We start from the raw sequence: 18,626 nt of genomic DNA on the forward strand, positions 1-18,626 counted from the left end.
TGATTAGGAAAAAAAGGGAGGCTTTTGGCAGATACAAAGGACTAAAAACAGTGGAAGCCCTAGAGGAGTATAGAAAGTGCAGGGGGGTACTTAAAAAAGAAATTAGGAGAGCGAAGAGGGGGCATGAGAAAACACTGGCGGGCAAAATAAAGGAAAATCCGAGGGTGTTTTATAAGTATATTAAGGGCAAGAGGATAACCAGGGTAAGAGTAGGACCCATTAGGGACCAAAGTGGCAATCTGTGTGTAGAGCCAGAAGATGTAGGTGAGGTTTTAAATGAATATTTTGCATCTGTGTTCACTATGGAGAAGGACGATGTAGGCATAGAAATCAGGCAGGGGGATTGTGATATACTTGAACAAATTAGTATTGAGGCAGCAGATACTAGCGGTTTTAGCGGGCTTAAAAGTGGATAAATCCCCAGGCCCTGACTAGATGTATCCCAGGCTGCTGTGTGAGGCAAGGGAGGAGATTGCAGGGGCTCTGACACAAATTTTCAGAACCTCTCTGGCCACAGAGGAGGTGCCAGAGGACTGGAGAACAGCTAACGTAGTACCATTTTTCAAGAAGGGTAGTAGGGATAAACCAGGGAATTACAGACCATCGATGCGTAACATCAGTGGTAGGGAAATTATTGGAAAAAATTCTGAGGGACAGAATTAGTCTCCACTTGGAGAGGCACAGATTAATCAGGAATAGTCAGCATGGCTTTGTCAGGGGGAGATCATGTCTAACCAATTTGATTGAATTTTTTGAGGGGTTGACTAGGTGTGTGGATGACGGTAGTGCAGTTGATGTAGTCTACATGGACTTCAGTAAGGCTTTTAACAAAGTCCCACATGGGAGACTGGTCAAGAAGGTAAGAGCCCATGGGATCCAGGGCAATTTGGCACATTGGATCCAAAATTGGCTTAGTGGCAGGAGGCAGAGGTTGATGGTCGAAGGTTGTTTTTGTGACTGGAAGCCTGTGTCCAGTGGTGTACTGCAGGGATCAGTGCTGGGTGCTTTTCCGTTTGTAGTGTACATTAATGATTTAGATATGAATGTAGGAGGTATGATCAGTAAGTTCGCAGATGACACGAAAATTGGTGGAGTGGTAAATAGCGAGGAGAGAAGTCTCAGGCTACAGGACAATATAGACGGGTTGGTCAGATGGGCAGAACAGTGGCAAATGGAATTTAACCCTGAAAAGTCTGAGGTGATGCATTTTGTGAGGACTAACAAGGCAATGGAATACACAGTGCATGGTAGGACCCTAGGAAGGACAGAGGATCAGAGGGACCTTGGTGTGCATGTATATAGATCCCTGAAGGCAGCAGGACAGGTAGATAAGGTGGTTAAAAAGGCATATGGGATACTTGCCTTCATTAGCCGAGGCATAGAATATAAGAGCTGGGAGGTTATGATGGAGCTGTACAAAACACTAGTTAGGCCACAGCTGGAATACTGTGTGCGGTTCTGGTCGGCACACTGTAGGAGGGATATGATTGCATTGGAAAGGGTGCAGAGGAGATACACCAGGATGTTACCTGGGCTGGAGCACTTCAGCTATGAAGAGAGACTGGACAGGCTGGGGTTGTTTTCCTTAGAGCAGACAAGGCTGAGGGGGGACCTGATTGAGGTGTACAATATTATGAGGGGCATAGATAGGGTAGATAGAAAGGAACTTTTCCCCTTAGTAGAGCGGTCAATAACCAGGGGCATAGTTTCAAGGTAAGGGGCAGGAGGTTTAGAGGGGATTTGAGGAAGAACTTTTTCACCCAGAGGGTGGTTCGAATCTGGAACTCAGTGCCTGAAAGGGTGGTAGAGGCAGGAACCCTCACAACATTCAAGAAGCATTTAGATGAGCACTTGAAACACCATGGCATACAAGACTACGGACCAAGTGCTGGAAAATGGGATTAGAATAGACAGGGCTTGATGGCCGGCGCGGACACGATGGGCTGAAAGGCCTCTTTCTGTGCTGTATAACTCTGGCTCTATGATATCCTATGCCATATTTCCCAGTAAATATTAGAATCAAGTGAGGATTTGAAATTGTTCTCAGCCATTAAGTGAGTTTTAATTTCTATCGAAACTGCGAATTAAATCTTGCGTGGTTTTACTGAATAGTGGAATGGTATTGAGAAGTTCTTTTTATGTCAATACACCTAACACTGAGAACCACTTTCTGTCTGTTCTAATTGAAGATGTTCAACAGAAACACAAGGAAACACTCCGGGTACAAACTGAAACACTGAGAGTGAACACTATCCTAATAAAGGAGAAGGTTAAGAGTTTCCAGCTGGTTGAACGATACGCTGAGCTAACGGTCATTTCTACTGTTCGAGATCGGACACTTGTAGAACATGAACTGCTGGCAAGAGGCCGAGACCATGAAGAGTGGAGAGAGAAACATCTCCGGAGAGAGCTGGAAAAAATCCGAACTGATCAATTGTTCCAGAGCAGTTTTTCCCACAGAAAATCCAAATCTGGGAGTTCAGCAGCAGTGAGCGGAGTCCCGGGGATTGGAAAAACAACAATGGTACAAAAGGTTGTTCATGACTGGGCCACTGGGAAAATATACACACACTTTGAATTTGTTTTCAGTTTCAAATTCCGGGATTTGAACGCTCTTAACTGTAGAATAAACCTGTGGAACCTGTTGCTCATTTTCTATCCTTACTTGAATATTCTGGGAGAGCTCTGGAAGAACCCAGAGGGATTGCTGTTTATATTCGATGGTTTGGATGAATTCAAGGACAGGATTGATATTGCTGACAATCGGAGAAATACAGAACCTCACCACATGCGCACAGATCCCGAAGACTGGTGTGAAGTGTCTGACATTGTGTACAGTTTAATACAGCACAAGCTGCTCCCAGGATGTTCAGTGCTGGTGACCAGCCGCCCCACTGCATTACATTTATTGGAAAAGGTTGAGATCAGTGTCTGGGCTGAAATCCTTGGATTTGTTGGTGAAGAGCGGAAGGAATATTTCAACAAGTTTTTTGAAGATCAGACGGTGGCAGCAGCTGTTTTCAAACACGTGGAGGAGAACGAGATCCTGTACACCATGTGCTACAACCCTTCCTACTGCTGGATCCTCGGGCTGTCACTTGGTCCCTTCTTTACACAAAGAGACAGGGAACAGCAGCGAGTTCCCAAGACCATCACCCAACTATATTCCTACTATATTTACAACATTCTGAAAAACCATGGCCGAGAGATTGAAAGCCCCCGTGATGTGTTACTGAAGATTGATGAGCTGGCCTTCACAGGAGTCTCCGAGAAGAAGATTGTGTTTAGAAATGGAGATTTGATCAAGTACAACCTGCAACCTTCCCAGTTCCTGTCCGGGTTCATGATGGAACTTTTGGAGAGAGATGATTCTGCCCAGAGCGTGGTATACACATTCCCGCACCTCACCATCCAAGAGTTTGTAGCTGCACTCGCACAATTCCTGATTCCTGATCCCAGGGACATCTGTAAACTCCTCCGTGAAACCCACAGTATGGAAGATGGGCGATTTGAGATATTTCTCCGATTTGTTGCTGGTCTCTCCTCCCCACAGTCAGCTCGGCCCCTGGAGGAGTTTCTGGGTCCATTTCCTCATCAAACCACCTGCCGAGTGATTGACTGGGTGAAGGAGAAGGTTGAAGGACAGATTGGAAACACAGGGAGTGAAACTGGTAAAAGGAACCTCCTGAACACATTCCACTACCTGTTTGAGTCTCGGAATAAAGCACTGACTCGGAAAACAGTGGGATCCGTGCAATCACTTACATTTAGTGGATTGACATTGACCCCGATTGACTGTGCGGTCTTGTCTCATGTCATTGGACTCTGTGAAAGAATAAATCACCTTGATATCGTAGGCTGCTCCATTCAGTGTGAAGGACTCCAGTGGCTGGGACCCGTACTGCACAAATGCCAGAGTCTGAGGTAACTGTTTATTTGTCTCTAACTGTTGGGCGAATTGTAGAAGTCACGGATTGTGTTGTTGCTCCGTAATGAAGGGAAACAAACAGTTCAGTTAAACCAAAGAGAAGCAGATTCAACACACGTAAGACCAATAATAAGAGGATCGTTTAATAATTCTCTAAGGACTGGAGAATCTAGAACGGATCCTTTTGAACAAGTAGGGAATTTACAGTCTTTGTCAGATCAGCAAATACAGGTTTCTGAGAGTCTGATAATTTAATTACAATAAATCCTATTTAATAAGGCTGGACAATGGAATGTAAACATAAAATATAGTCCAGCAGTAAAGATAAAATTAATTAAAAATATATTCCACATCCACCATTTCAACTAGAAACAGGAGAGAAACCCGAGATTAAATCACTAACGGTTCGCTATTTACTCCAATACTGTGTAGGGTGCATCTTGTCGAGGGGGAAGTTTCCTGGATTGGGAATAGTGGGGAATCGGGAATTCTTTCAGCTTTAAATATTTACAATTATTCGCAGTCCTGAACATTAAGACAAGAATGTTATTCAGGATCTTAAATCGGCCGGTAAAAAGGTTCCAATCTAACGTGTTGTGGGGTATTAGCCCCGGAGTACAGAAGCACAGAGACCAGCGGTGGGGCCTCGTACACAGTGGGGGGCTCCTGTGTAAACCGGGTCAGTGATGCGTCATCAATTACTCAAAAGACTGAGGTTAAGCGAGTAACAACCAGGCTTTTATTAACTAAAGAATGAAGGTCTTGTCTCGAGTGGTCGACCCGTCCAGAATACTAAGGGACTGGGAGGTAGTCACTTATATACCTGGAATAGTGGGAGGAGTCAGCCGAGGCATGTCCAGACCTGTACCTAGTGGAATACACATTACACATACAGACAGGTATACAGTGGTTTACCACATTCACCCCTTGTTTAAAAATGAGTCCGGCGGGGTGAAGTGTATTTAAAAGTTCGTGTATTGGAGTCTCTCCGGAGGTCTTGTCTGCCGCTGTGATCGACGTGGCGACGGCAGGGGTGGTGGAGCTTCCGGCGTCGCGTCCCGTGTAGGCTGGGGCCCTGGAGTGTGGTCCTCATGGGTGATGGTCCAAGGCGAGCCGGCTGCTGGGGTTGGGGGGGGGTGGTAATGGGTAGTGGGTTACAGCGGTCCCCGAGGGTGCGAGGTCTCGTATGGAGACTGTGTCCTCCCGCCCGTCCGGGTACGCAATGTAAGCGTACTGGGCGTTGGCGTGAAGGAGGTCGACCCTCTCGACCAGGGGGTCCGTTTTATTGGCCCTCACGTGTCTTCTCAGTAGTACCGGCCCTGGGGACGTCAGCCATGGCGGTAACGATGTCCCCGATGTGGACTTCCTTGGGAAGACAAACATTTTCTCGTGAGGGGTGGCATTGGTGGCAGTGCAGAGCAGTGACCGAATCGAGTGGAGCGCATCGGGGAGCACCTCCTGCCAGCGGGAGGTCAGAAGGCCCCTAGACTTTAAGGCTAGTAGGGCGGCCTTCCAAACTGTTGCATTCTCTCTTTCCACCTGTCCGTTCCCCCGGGGGTTGTAACTGGTGGTCCTGCTTGTGGCTATACCCCTAGCGAGCAGGTACTGGCGGAGTTCGTCGCTCATAAACGATGAGCCCCGGTCGCTGTGGATATAGCTGGGGAAACCGAACAGGGTGAATAGGCTGTTCAGAGATTTAATGACCGTGGCACTGGTCATGTCCGAGCAGGGGATAGCGAACGGGAAACGGGAGTACTCGTCAATGATGTTGAGGAAGTACACATTGCGGTCGGAGGAGGGGAGAGGCCCTTTAAAATCGACGCTCAGGCGTTCGAAAGGGCGGGTGGCTTTTATCAGGTGGGCTCTGTCTGGTCTATAAAAGTGCGGTTTGCACTCAGCGCAGACTTGGCAGTTCCTGGTCATGGTCCTGACCTCCTCGATGGAGTAAGGCAGGTTGCGGGCCTTGATGAAGTGGAAGAACCTGGTGACCCCCGAGTGGCAGAGGTCATTGTGGAGGGCCCTCAGCCTATCGATCTGCGCGCTGGCGCAGGTGCCACGCGATAGGGCATCTGGGGGTTCATTGAGCTTCCCAGGCCGGTACAAGATCTCGTAGTTGTAGGTGGAAAGTTCGATTCTCCACCTCAAGATCTTGTCATTTTTGATTTTGCCCCTCTGCTTGTTGTTGAACATAAAAGCAACTGAACGCTGGTCAGTGAGCAGGGTAAATCGTTTTCTGGCCAGGTAGTGCCTCCAATGACGCACAGCCTCCACAATAGCCTGGGCCTCCTTCTTGACCGCGGAGTGTCTGGTCTCCGGGCCCTGGAGGGTTCGTGAGAAGAATGCCACAGGTCTCCCTGCCTGATTAAGGGTGGCGGCCAGGGCGAAGTCAGACGCATCGCTTTCCACCTGGAAGGGGATGGATTCGCCCACTGCGTGCATGGTGGCTTTGGCAATGTCCTCCTTGATACGGTGGCAGGCCAAGCGGGCCTCTGCCGTCAGGGGAAAAGAGGTGGATTTGATCAGCGGACGGGCTTTGTCTGCATAGTAGGGGACCCACTGGGCGTAGTAGGAAAAAAACCCTAGGCACCTCTTCAGGGCTTTTAGGCAGTGGGGCAGTGGGAGTTCCATAAGGGGACGCATCCGGTCCGGGTCGGGACCGATGACCCCGTGTTCCACAACACAGCCAAGGATGGCGAGGCGGTCTGTGCGGAATATGCACTTCTCCGTGTTATATGTCAGGTTCAGGAGTTGGGCGGTGCGGAGGAATTTCTCGAGGTTTGCGTCATGGTCCTGCAAGCCGCAGATGGTCACATTGTCTAGGTAAGGGAAAGTGGCCTGCAGCGCGTTTTGATCGACCATCCGGTCCATCTCCCTTTGGAAGACGGAGACCCCGTTGGTAACGCCGAAGGGAACCCTAAGGAAGTGATAGAGGCGGCCGTTTGCCTCAAAAGCAGTATACTGGCGGTCTTCAGGGCGGATGGGGAGCTGGTGGTACGCTGATTTCAGGTCAATGGTCGAAAAGACGTGGTACTGCGCGATCTGGTTGACCATGTCAGCTATGCGGGGGAGTGGGTAGGCGTCCAGCAGGGTGTAGCGGTTTATTGTTTGGCTGTAGTCGATGACCAGGCGTTGTTTCTCGCCGGTTTTAACGACCACAACCTGGGCTCGCCAGGGGCTGGAGCTGCCCTCAATAATCCCCTCCTTCAGGAGCCGCTCCACTTCGGTTTTGATGAAAACCCTGTCCCCGGCACTGTATCGCCTGCTCTTTGTGGCGATGGGCTTACAGTCGGGGGTGAGGTTAGCAAACAGTGGGCGGGGTGGGACTCTGAGTGAGGAGAGGTTGCATCTGGTGCGCGGCGGGCAATTTGGAGGCTGCTGGCTGCGGACTGTGAGTGGGGGGAGGGGGCCACCGTACGCCATCGTAACGCTTTTGAGGTGGCACTGGAAATCCAACCCCAGTAGGACGGCAGCGCAGAGGTCGGGCAGGACCAGGAGTTTAAAATTATTGAACACAGTCCCGTCTACTACTAGTGTCACCACGCAGTAGCCGCCAATGTCCGCTGACTGGGACTCGGAGGCCATAGAAATCCGCTGGTGCGCAGGCAGGACTGGGAGAGAGCAACGCCGCACCGTGTCGGGGTGGATGAAGCTCTCTGTGCTCCCGGAGTCAAAAAGGCAGTTTATTGCATGGCCGTTTACCTTAACGTCCATTTTGGACCGAGCTAGTTGGTGCGGTCTCGTTTGGTCCAGCGTAACAGAGGCCAGCGTAGGGGTCGGTGTGTCGCTGTGGGTATCAGATGGGGGGGGGTTGGCGGTCTGCTGCGTCCCGGCTGGTGTCCAAGATGGCGGCGTCCATGTGGCTGGAGTCGTCCAAGATGGCTGCTGCTGTGGTGGTTCGCACATGGCTGGGGAGGCACAAGATGGCGGCCCGCACGGCCCACACGCGGCGCTGTTGGGGGCCCAAGATGGCGGCTCGCCCGGCCCACACGCGGCGCTGCTGGCGTTCGGGGTGGCTTTGGCCTTGCAGACGCTGGCGTAGTGTCCCTTTTTCCCGCAGCCCGAGCAGGTCGCATTCTTCGCCGGGCAGCGCGCTCTGGGGTGTTTGGCCTGGCCACAGAAGTAGCATTTCTGGCCTTGGGGTACTGCTGTCTGGCTTTGGGACACTGCTGCGGTAGTTGGGCCGTTGTTGGGCTGTGGCTGGGGTGGCACGGTGCTATGGGGCTGTCCTACCGTGTCCCAGGTTGTCGTTCCCCGCGGCGTCCACGGTGTAGAGGAGTAGGCATCCATGCCCCGGTAGGCTGCGTCCAGCGTTAGAGCGATTTCGGAGGCTTTGTCGAGGGTGAGGTCACTCTGCTCCAGCAGTCGCTGTCGGGTGTAGTTGGACCTGTGGCCCGCTACGAAGGCATCCCGGATCAGTTCCTCCGTGTACTTAGTGGGCGTTACCGCCTTACACCCACAGGGCCGGCCAAGCACGGACAGTGCTTGGAGGTATTCCTCAGTCGATTCCCCAGATTGTTGCTTGCGACTCCCCAGAAGGTGCCTGGCGTATACTTCGTTCACAGGGCGCGTGTACTGGGTCTTGAGGAGCTGGAGGGCGGCTGTGTACGAGGTCGCGTCCCGGATGACTGAGTACACTCGGTGGTTCACCTTGGAGATCAGGACAGACAGTTTGTCCGCATCCGTTTCGACCGCAGTGGAGGCAGTCAGGAATGTCTCGAAGCACGTGAGCCAGTGAGCAAACTTGTTGGAAGCGTCCGCTTCCCGACTGTCCAGGTCCAGGCATGCTGGTGTGAGGATCTTCTCCATTATAAAAAATTTAGTTAATAAAATTGATGCGCCATCAATTACTCAAAAGACTGAGGTTAAGCGAGTGACAACCAGGCTTTTATTAACTAAAGAATGAAGGTCTTGTCTCGAGTGGTCGACCCGTCCAGAATACTAAGGGACTGGGAGGTAGTCACTTATATACCTGGAATAGTGGGAGGAGTCAGCCGAGGCATGTCCAGAACTGTACCTAGTGGAATACACAGACACATACAGACAGGTATAACAGTGGTTTACCACAGTCAGTAAACCTGGGAATTCCCCATAATCCGCCCCCTGTGTGTGAGGCCCTGCTCGGGGAGGGAACTTCCGAAAATTCCCCAAAAGCTGTCGGGCCACTTACATATGAAATAATTGTAGAGACAGTTTAATGCGAATATAGTGAGAGACTCCCCTCCCCTATAAACTAGGAGCTCAGGGACATTTAAAACTTGTAACGGGACAGAATAAACTCTCGTTACATAGAATCCTGGGGACGGATTTTACAGCAGCAGTTAGCGCCGTTTCACAATATAACTCACCCCGAGATATTATACAGATTAATGTAATGCACCGATTATAAAGTACCGGAAATCACCGCTTTATCATTTGAATCGGCACAATTCGTCAGCTGAAATGAGGTAATTTTCTCCAAACATGACGGGGTCGGTCACTGAGCTCCAGGAGGTTAATTCTGATCATCAAGGAATGAGACCAGACTGAGGGACATTTAAAGGCTTCACACAGGTGGCACTTTATTTAGTAAATACATTTACTGACAGTCCCTGAATATATGGGGAGTTGGACAGTGTCACGTTCATTCCCAGTGAGACTCGGGATTTTCCGGGTAGTCAGCGGCCAGGATTGGTGGCGGGTCGGGTGGGAAAATAGAATTATTCCCCAGCGGGTCGGGACCTCACTGTCAACCCGCCGCCACGCACCTTTCCCAAATGTCGGGTCTGTCGGCGCTGAGCAGACCTGACACGCAGTGGCAGGGGAGGCAATTCAGGTCATTATGACCTTTTTAACAAAGAATTAACAACTATTTTCAGCTCACCTTCAGAGTTTACCAGGTCGCCCAGGTGGTCCACGCTGCTTGGGGATCATGTCAGGTAAGCAGGTTGGGAGTTGAATTGACAGCTGGAAATGTGCTATAAAAGCTTCCATCTCACAGCTGTTCACTTTCCAAGCTCACAAGTTGTTGCTTCCTGCATTTGGAAGACAGATCGAGCTTTATGCAGGTTGCAAGTGTTTGGAACAAACTCTATCCAGTACCCCCTCACTGCAACAACCTCTTTCGACTTTGACAGATTGCTTCTGTCATCTCAAGTTCACCTGCCATCTATTACATCAGCATGGATACGGTTTATACTGTCTCACCTTTGTCCTCAGCATCTGGCCACGATCGGCCCCAGCAGCAGGCACACCAGCAGCTCCAACAACCACACCAACCATCTCCGCAATCACCTGATGCTGCACAGCACAGAGGGCATCAACACCCGTCCACATTGCTGACTGGGACGCCAGAGATGGCCTCACCATGGCTAGATTTACTTCACTTGACACTGCATGCCCTGGATGTCACATGATGCACCAGGTTGACACCACCCCACACCAACAACATAAAGCATCCCTACAATGCCCAAGCCATTTCTTTCATACTCATCAACATTGTGGAGAATACCGTTATGTCTCACCATTCACTGCAACTCACTAAGCCACATCCAAAGGTGCACAAAAATCTCTCAAAGAACGGAAAGTGTTGAAAATAAAGATTTCAATGTTTGACACCACATTACCGGAAATTTCACGTGAACATTGGCTAAAACAGACAAGTGCCTACCCTTGAGTGTTGTTAGTTGGTATGATTGGACTAGGATGAGAATGAGTGTGAGGGGTGGCTAGTGAGATGGGGATGTGATAATTTAGATAAAGACGGATGGGTGGATGTGCAAGGTAAGTTGGTGTGAGTAAGAATGTGCAGGTGTAGGGTAGGGAAGGTGGAGTGATGGGGATGTGATGAGTGGCACAGCAGGATGAGGTTGAGATTGGCTTTACAGTAACGTTTCGTGATCTACTGAGATCATTAAAAGGTTTGTGTCACTGCAGCCTGGTCCTCCTGACGACATCCCTGCTTGTGTCCTCCTGTGATATGTGCAACCAGGCTGTGCTGGTCTCTCCCACCCATTGAAAGTGGAGAGAACCTCCCTGCGTGCTGTGCCTCCCTCCATAACCATATGGAGGGAGTTATGGGAGAGCCTGGTTGCAGCCGTGCTCCTCTGTGCAGAGGTTGTCAGTGTTTGCAGCACCTCAATACTGTAGAACATTAATATCACAATGCTCAAACTCAATGTGCGCGTCATCAAATGAGGTCATCAAACCCGCTTCCTCCAATTCTCCAGAGCGAGGCCGTGACCCGACCCCGGCCGCACCCGACCCGCCACCGACCCCGGCCGCACCCGACCCGCCCAGGGAGGGAAATCGCGGGGGAAACCGGGTTATTAATGTTCTGAAGTACTTTCAGTGATTGCTGTAATATCCGGGAGAGAAAAATATATTAGATCCGGGCTTTGATTCAGTTTGTTGCTCTCTCTGTTTCTGTTTAGACTGAACGGCAATAAACTGGGAGATTCAGGAGTGAAACTACTGTCTGCGGCTCTGAGGAACCCGGACTGTAAAATACAGAAACTGGAGTAAGTACCAGACTCTGAGATTGTGTTTATAATAACTGAATGTCTGACACTGTACATTATTATTAGTATCAGTAATAGTGTTATTAATAAACACTGGGGATTTACTCTGATTCCTGTTATTTCTCTCTCTGATCCCCAGCCTGGATGATGTCGGTCTCACAGATTCTTGTGCCGAGGATCTCGCCTCCGCTCTCAGTACAAACCAGTCACTGACGGTTCTGGACCTGAGTAATAATAAACTAGGAGATTCAGGAGTGAAACTACTGTCTGCGGCTCTGAGGAACCCGGACTGTAAAATACAGGAACTGTGGTAAGTACCAGATTGTGAGAGATTGTGTTTATAATAATTGGATGTCTGACACTGTAAATCACTATTAGTGTCAGTAATAGTGTTATTAATAAACACTGGGGATTTACTCTGATTCCTGTTATTTCTCTCTCTCTCTCATCCCCAGGCTGGAGGATGTCGTTCTCACAGATCCTTGTGCCGAGGATCTCGTCTCCGCTCTAAGTACAAACCGGTCACTGACGGCTCTGGACCTGGGATCAAACTCCTTCACAGACCGATCTGTCCCCGCTCTCCGCCACCTCATACTGACCTGCAGCAGTCTGGAGTGGATCGCGTGAGTGTTTGTGTTAATGTTTAATGTAATAAATAAAATATAAATGTGATTCAGTCACTTTATTGAGTAATATTTGTCTGTAATTGTTATTGAAATATTAACCCCAGCCTTCCTGTTATTAACACAGCTGTTCAATCTGTTTATTTCCTGTTTAATCTTTAATCTGTTTCAGGCTGAGGGAGAATCAGTTCAGTTCAACCGGACAGAGATTCCTGAGGTCTCTGCAGGGAACAAGACGCGGACTGAGTGTGGGTGTGTGAACATTTCAATTGATGACGTCACTGCACTCATTATTTGACCATTTTTGACCGATGATTGATTTTAATTTAATTTAAGGGTTTCCAGCTCGAGCTGGGCGAGCGTCATCTCCCATTGTGAGGTCAGAGGCCCAGCCACAGGGTCCCGAGACTCAGCCGCCCGGCCCCACAGCGCTGCTTCTGCAGGATATCCGGGGCTGAATGTTCCCCAATGGGGCACTGGGGAGTAACAAGTGTCTCTGTGTACAGTGTGTGAGTCTCCCAGTGAGGAGTCAGACTCTGTAACAAGTGTCCCTGTGTACAGTGTGTCTCTCTCCCAGTGAGGAGTCAGACCCTGTAACAAGTGTCCCTGTGTACAGTGTGTGTCTCTCCCAGTGAGGAGTCAGACCCTGTAACAAGTGTCCCTGTGTACTGTGTGTGTCTCTCCCAGTGAGGAGTCGGACTCTGTAACAAGTGTCCCTGTGTACACTGTGTGTCTCTCCCAGTGAGGAATCGGACTCTGTAACAAGTGTCCCTGTGTACAGTGTGTGTCTCTCCCGGTGTGGAGTCGGACTCTGTAACAAGTGTCCCTGTGTACAGTGTGTCTCTCCCAGTGAGGAGTCGGACTCTGTAACAAGTGTCCCTGTGTACAGTGTGTGTCTCTCCCAGTGAGGAGTCGGACTCTGTAACAAGTGTCCCTGTGTACACTGTGTGTCTCTCCCAGTGAGGAGTCAGACTCTGTAACAAGTGTCCCTGTGTACAGTGGGTGTCTCTCCCAGTGAGGAATCGGACTCTGTAACAAGTGTCCCTGTGTACAGTGGGTGTCTCTCCCAGTGAGGAGTCAGACTCTGTAACAAGTGTCCCTGTGTACAGTGTGTCTCTCTCCCAGTGAGGAGTCAGACTCTGTAACAAGTGTCCCTGTGTACAGTGTGTCTCTCCCAGTGAGGAGTCAGACTCTGTAACAAGTGTCCCTGTGTACAGTGTGTCTCTCCCAGTGAGGAGTCAGACTCTGTAACAAGTGTCCCTGTGTACAGTGTGTCTCTCCCAGTGAGGAATCGGACTCTGTAACAAGTGTCCCTGTGTGTGTCTCTCCCAGTGAGGAGTCAGACTCTGTAACAAGTGTCCCTGTGTACAGTGTGTCTCTCCCAGTGAGGAGTCAGACTCTGTAACAAGTGTCCCTGTGTACAGTGTGTCTCTCCCAGTGAGGAATCGGACTCTGTAACAAGTGTCCCTGTGTGTGTCTCTCCCAGTGAGGAGTCAGACTCTGTAACAAGTGTCCCTGTGTACAGTGTGTCTCTCCCAGTGAGGAGTCAGACTCTGTAACAAGTGTCCCTGTGTACAGTGTGTCTCTCCCAGTGAGGAGTCAGACTCTGTAACAAGTGTCCCTATAACCCTCCGAGATCGCTCCACTCCTCTGACCTGTTGCACATCCTCGATTTTCGTTGCTCCACATTGGAGCCATGGCTTCAGCTGCCAAGGCCCTAAACTCTGGAATTCCCTCCCTGAACCTCTTCGCAGCTCTACCTCTCTCTCCTCCTCCTCAACGCTTTTTAAAACCTACCACTTTTACCGAGCTTTGGGCCATCTCTCCTAAAATCTCTTTGTGGCTCTGTGTCAAATTTTGTCTGCTAATTGCCTTGTGACGTTTCATTACATTAAAGCCGCTATATAAATGCAAGTTATTGTTGCCCCTGTGTTGTGTTAATAAAACTCTACCGCTTTCTTCAGCTCACGCCTGGTCTCCTCGACATTTTCAATAACTGCTTCATTGTTTTAATATATTAAATAAAGGTTTCTCTAAAGTACATCCCAGCTTCTCCCCCTCTGGACGAGGTCTCGGTCGGTCCCCCTGTGGACGAGGCCTCGGTTGGTTCCCTCTGGAGCAAGTCTGATAGTAAAAGCTGCTGTGGGAACTTTGCATTCTTCTAGTTCCCCTCAACTCAAATCAAGGCAAGACAGGCAGGCAGTGAGAGAGACACATGAAATCAAGACAACATGCAGAATAGAAATCAAAACAAAAATGCTGGAAATACTCAGCAGGTCAGGCAGCATCTGTGGAGAGCAAGAGAAACAGCATTAATGTTTCAGGTTGATGACCTTTCGTCAGAACCTTGCCAGAATCTGACGAAAGGTAATTGAGATGAAACGTTAACTCTGTTTCTCTCTCTCTCCACAGATGCTGCCTGACCTGCTGAGTATTTCCAGCATTTTCTGTTTTTATTCCCATTTCCAGCATCAGCAGTATTTTGCTTTTGATGCAGAATAGAAAGCCTGTATCTGTAGGCTGCAAAATGAAAAGATAAGATACTGAAAAGTGTCTTTTTGCTTTTAAACTGCCAAACACAGCAGAGCAATGAGAAAAATCAACTTTCTTTCATTGCTGATAGTGTTGTGTGGCAATTTTCCGGCTGACCTGTGTTTGTGTGTGTGAGAGAGAGAGAGAGAGAGAGAGAGACAGCAAAAGCTGGTGTGTGTGCAGGGCTTGACTGAGTTCAAGTTACCTGCTGTGTGCATTGGTGTTGCATCTCACGTCTAGGGGAAAAAAAACGAAGTATACACCATTAGATCATACTGATTTAATTCCAGAATGCAATGCTGTGAGATCTTACTTTGCCTTTCTTTCAGAGCATATCCTGCGGTGGGATCTTACTCTACCATTAAGACCAACCCAACCAAACCAAGTCAAGTCGTTTGTAAAAACAAAGTATATATTTAAAAAAATATTTTCAGAATAATCATTTGATGTTTTTCGGGACTGGGGTTTATTAGGGAATGTGCTTGGGGTGTTTTCAGAGCAAAAGCTGCTGTGGGATCATTCCATTCATTTTATTCCATTCCACGCAAATCACAGACAGGCAGACATATTTAGTTAACAAAAGTAAAGTAGATATATTATTATTTATCCCTGATTGTATTTCCTTCTTTTCACCCTCTCGGTCTTTCATTTCCTCGTGGGGACCCGGATTTCTGTGGCCTTGGCTTCACCTCTTCCTGTTGGATTGTCCTCATTAAAAATGGCCGCACAGCCAGGAAGGGACATCATCAAAAATAGACACTCTCAGGCTGCACACCTTTCAAAATGGATGTGTGAGTGTGAGTTTCTGTAAATTGCAGAGTCTGACTGAGTGTGTATGTATGTGCGTGGGTGTCAGTGTTTCTTCAAATTACAGAGTCTGAGTGAGTGTAAGTGGGTGTCTGCGTTTCTGCAAATTGCAGAGTCTGAGTGTGTGTCATGTTACTGTAAATTTTAGTTCAATGTGGGTGGGAAGGAGGCTGAGTGGCAGACAGACAGTCAGTGCGAGAGAGACATGAAATCAAAAGGCAAGTTGCAGAATAGAAAGCCTGTTTCTGTAGGCCACAATGTGAAAAGATAAGATACTGAAAAGTGTCTTTTTGGTTTTAATCTTCCAACACGGTAGTCATCCCTCTGCTGGCTGGCCAGGCTGAGTGAGTGTGTGTGTGAGAGAGAGAGGGTAAAAGCTGGTGTTTGTGTGAGATGTGGTCTGATGTCTTATTACCTGCTGTTGTATTAAACCCTATTGATTTCATTCTGGCCGAGTCCACATGTAATACTGTTGTGTATCACTTTATTTCATTTCACTTCACTTCAAGACAGTCAGTCAGTGAGATACTGTAAAATGTCTTTGTGGACGGTCTGAAAATAAAGGCTGCTCTGGGATCTTTGCATTCTTTTTATTCCACTCCACTCAAATCAAGACAAGGCTGGCAGGCAGTGAGAGAGACACATGAGGGGCGATTTTCCTGCAGGTGTGGGGAATTGTCGGGTTCACCGAATGTCGGGGTCCCCACACGAATCTAACTGGGTCCCCACACGAATCTAACTGGGTCTGCCTGATTGATGCAATTTTCCCTCAATTGGCCAATTCATTTCCAGCGTGTGGGAACCTTTGCTAATTGACTATTTCCAGTCAGAAAGTCGCACAGTATGATGTCATCATTCGTGGTGCTTTTAACGTCCACAGCAAGCATTGCTTCCTCTGCAGGCTTCCAAATGAACCATACAGGATGGCAGAGGAGCCTGCAGCAGCTGTGGCCAGTGCCAGACCCTGAGCTGCCTCCAAATTCGACGAGGCTTCACTGCAGGCATTACTGGATGGGGTTAGGGCCCCCAGGGAGGTCCTCTTCCCTAGGTCAGGGAAGAAGAGGCCTCCCACTGAGACCAAGGCTGCATGGATGCAGGTGTCAGCAGATGTCAACTCGCTGGGAGTCACCAGAAGAACCTGGCTGCAGTGCAGGAAGCGATTCCATGACCTTCACCGTACAGGAAAGGTAAGTATGAAGTTTCCATCACCCTCAAACTGATCCCCATTGCCTTTCCCCACCAGCACTCAGCTTTAGCACTCTCTTCCTCCACATCCCACTTCACAGCCACATCCAGGCACCATTACCCATTCTCTCTCAATGCTCACATTCACATAACTATTCCACCATGCAGCCCTCACACTCCCTCTCACTCTGATGCTTTGAACACAACTGACAACACACAGGGAGGACCCTTGGTCTTGCAGCCTCACACCATCTTTTGTCTCCCTCTAAGTATCTATGCTATGCAATCTCTACACTCCTTCATTCTCACTCAAACTCCACTTGTCTCCCTCATTGCAGGAAAAGTGAGCTCACAACAACAGAGAGCGAGCCAGGACTTGAGGAGGCCCACCCTCAATAGCCCACCTGACCCCCTGAGAGGAAGGAGTGCTGGAAATTGTCGGGGCTGATGTGGCTGCGGAAGTTGGGGAAGGAGAGACGGGGCAGTCCCGCAAGCTGGTGACGGAATAGTTTTCCATCTCTCTCATTGACATAGCATAAGTCGCTGTTATGATTCTGAAGCTACATCATTTGGACTTACGAACATCTGCAAAATCCAATGTGCATGTAACCTTGGCATCACATCTCTAACTCTTTCCTTTACTCCCCCACAGGACCATCCAGAGCCCCCGCCCCCACTGTGGAGGAGGAAGAGGCTGAGCAGCCAGACTCCTCAGAGGAAGCTCCAACCTCTGAGGGCGCAGCGTCAGAAGAAGTAAGCGCATCCAGCACCAGCGCAGACACTCACACCTCGGGGGGGACCTTCGCGACATAGAGTAATGTTGTCACCTGGTGTTTCACAGCTCACAAGTGAGCATCAGCAGATTGTGGAGACAGGGACAGCAGTGGAGAGTCCTCGTCGGAGGGCGCAGGACTCTGCCAGCTCAGCTCAGCTGCATGTCGACCCTCTGCCTCTGGGTCCATCTGCAAGAGAAGAGGTGATGGATCTCCATGCACAGATGCAGGAGTCTCTGTAAGGTTTTGTCCCCAGGGTCGTGCGAGTGTGGAGCGAATGGAGGCATCCATAGCGAACATGAGCAGAGGCTTAGTGGAGTCATTGCCGCATAAACGCATCACCATGGAAAGGATGGCTACAGTAGAGGAGAGGATGGCTACGGCCATGGAGGAGCTAAGTCGCCAGTGTTGAAAACATGGTGAGTGTTCAGAATAGACTGATATCTCTGGAGGAGCGATGGTCAGCTATTGAACAGAGAAACCAGACCTTCATGGCAGGCCCTCTGAGTTGGACTGCCATTGTAGAAAAGGGTCCACATGGCCCCCCTGATGTGCAGCAAGGTGCTCTCAAGCCACTTGCAGGCGCTCAGGGGGACCTGACCCATGAGAGGGAGGTTGGTGGCAGACCTCAAGGAAGTGGGGGCTCCTCTCCAAGCGCTCACACTTCCATGCCACTGCAGAGCCCTCGGTCAGAGCCCCGCTGGAGTCCACACCCAACGGAGATAGAGGTCTCAACCCCTGCACAGCCGCAGGAGCAGCAGAGGAAAATAAAGCACTAATAGTCACATGGGTAGTCACTTGGGTGAAATGTTGTTTATTTTAAAAATGCCATCAGTTGGTTATTGTAAATAAAATTTCTGATGGCAACTTCTGCAGTTGTGGCGTGTGTCATTTTGCGAAGGGGGCTGGAGGTCCTCTAATGCCAAGAGGGGAAGGAAAAAAAGGCCTCCCATGCTTCTAGTAGGTGCCTCAGTTGAGGAAGCGCTGAGTGAGGGTGGCGAGAGGGGCTTCCCAGGAGGTCACACTGGAGAAGTGTGTGAGGTTCCAGCCTTCCACAGCTGTGCCTAAGCCTGGAACAAGTAGCCCCAAGCCTGAAACAACAAGGTCCTGCAACCTACAAATGATTTCTGATTAAATCTCTTTCCTTATTGACCTGCAGCTGATAGTCAGCAATCCGATATTATTCACGCCAGGTTTCATCAGCGGGGTTCACACCAGGCGTGTTTACCATGGGAAACGGCTGAAAATAGCAAGGGCCCCTTAAAATGGCATTATAGATGCC

At 49.5% G+C, this 18,626-nt stretch overlaps 1 protein-coding gene across 5 annotated transcripts in view; it reads left to right on the plus strand.

Annotated features, from left to right (window-relative positions):
- Positions 1 to 18,215, plus strand: part of LOC147092685 (NACHT, LRR and PYD domains-containing protein 3-like) — a 37,095-nt gene extending 18,880 nt beyond the window's left edge. For 3 of the 5 annotated variants that reach the window (XM_085975988.1, XM_085975987.1, XM_085975986.1), the window contains 6 exons: positions 2,190 to 3,924; positions 11,338 to 11,424; positions 11,564 to 11,734; positions 11,880 to 12,047; positions 12,220 to 12,299; positions 15,314 to 18,215. In XM_085975988.1, coding sequence (XP_085832114.1) covers positions 2,190 to 3,924; positions 11,338 to 11,424; positions 11,564 to 11,734; positions 11,880 to 12,047; positions 12,220 to 12,299; positions 15,314 to 15,390 — 2,318 coding nt within the window. In that variant the 3' untranslated portion in view covers positions 15,391 to 18,215. Of the gene's footprint in view, positions 1 to 2,189; positions 3,925 to 11,337; positions 11,425 to 11,563; positions 11,735 to 11,879; positions 12,048 to 12,219 lie in introns of all 5 variants that reach the window. The other 2 variants (XM_085975989.1, XM_085975991.1) reach the window with 2 other exon arrangements.
- Positions 18,216 to 18,626: the final 411 nt, after the last annotated feature.

The sequence above is a fragment of the Somniosus microcephalus genome, unplaced genomic scaffold (genome assembly GCF_052327205.1).
Source record: "Somniosus microcephalus isolate GS21.2 unplaced genomic scaffold, FLI_Smic_1.0 unresolved_chr2, whole genome shotgun sequence".
NCBI lineage: Eukaryota > Metazoa > Chordata > Chondrichthyes > Squaliformes > Somniosidae > Somniosus > Somniosus microcephalus.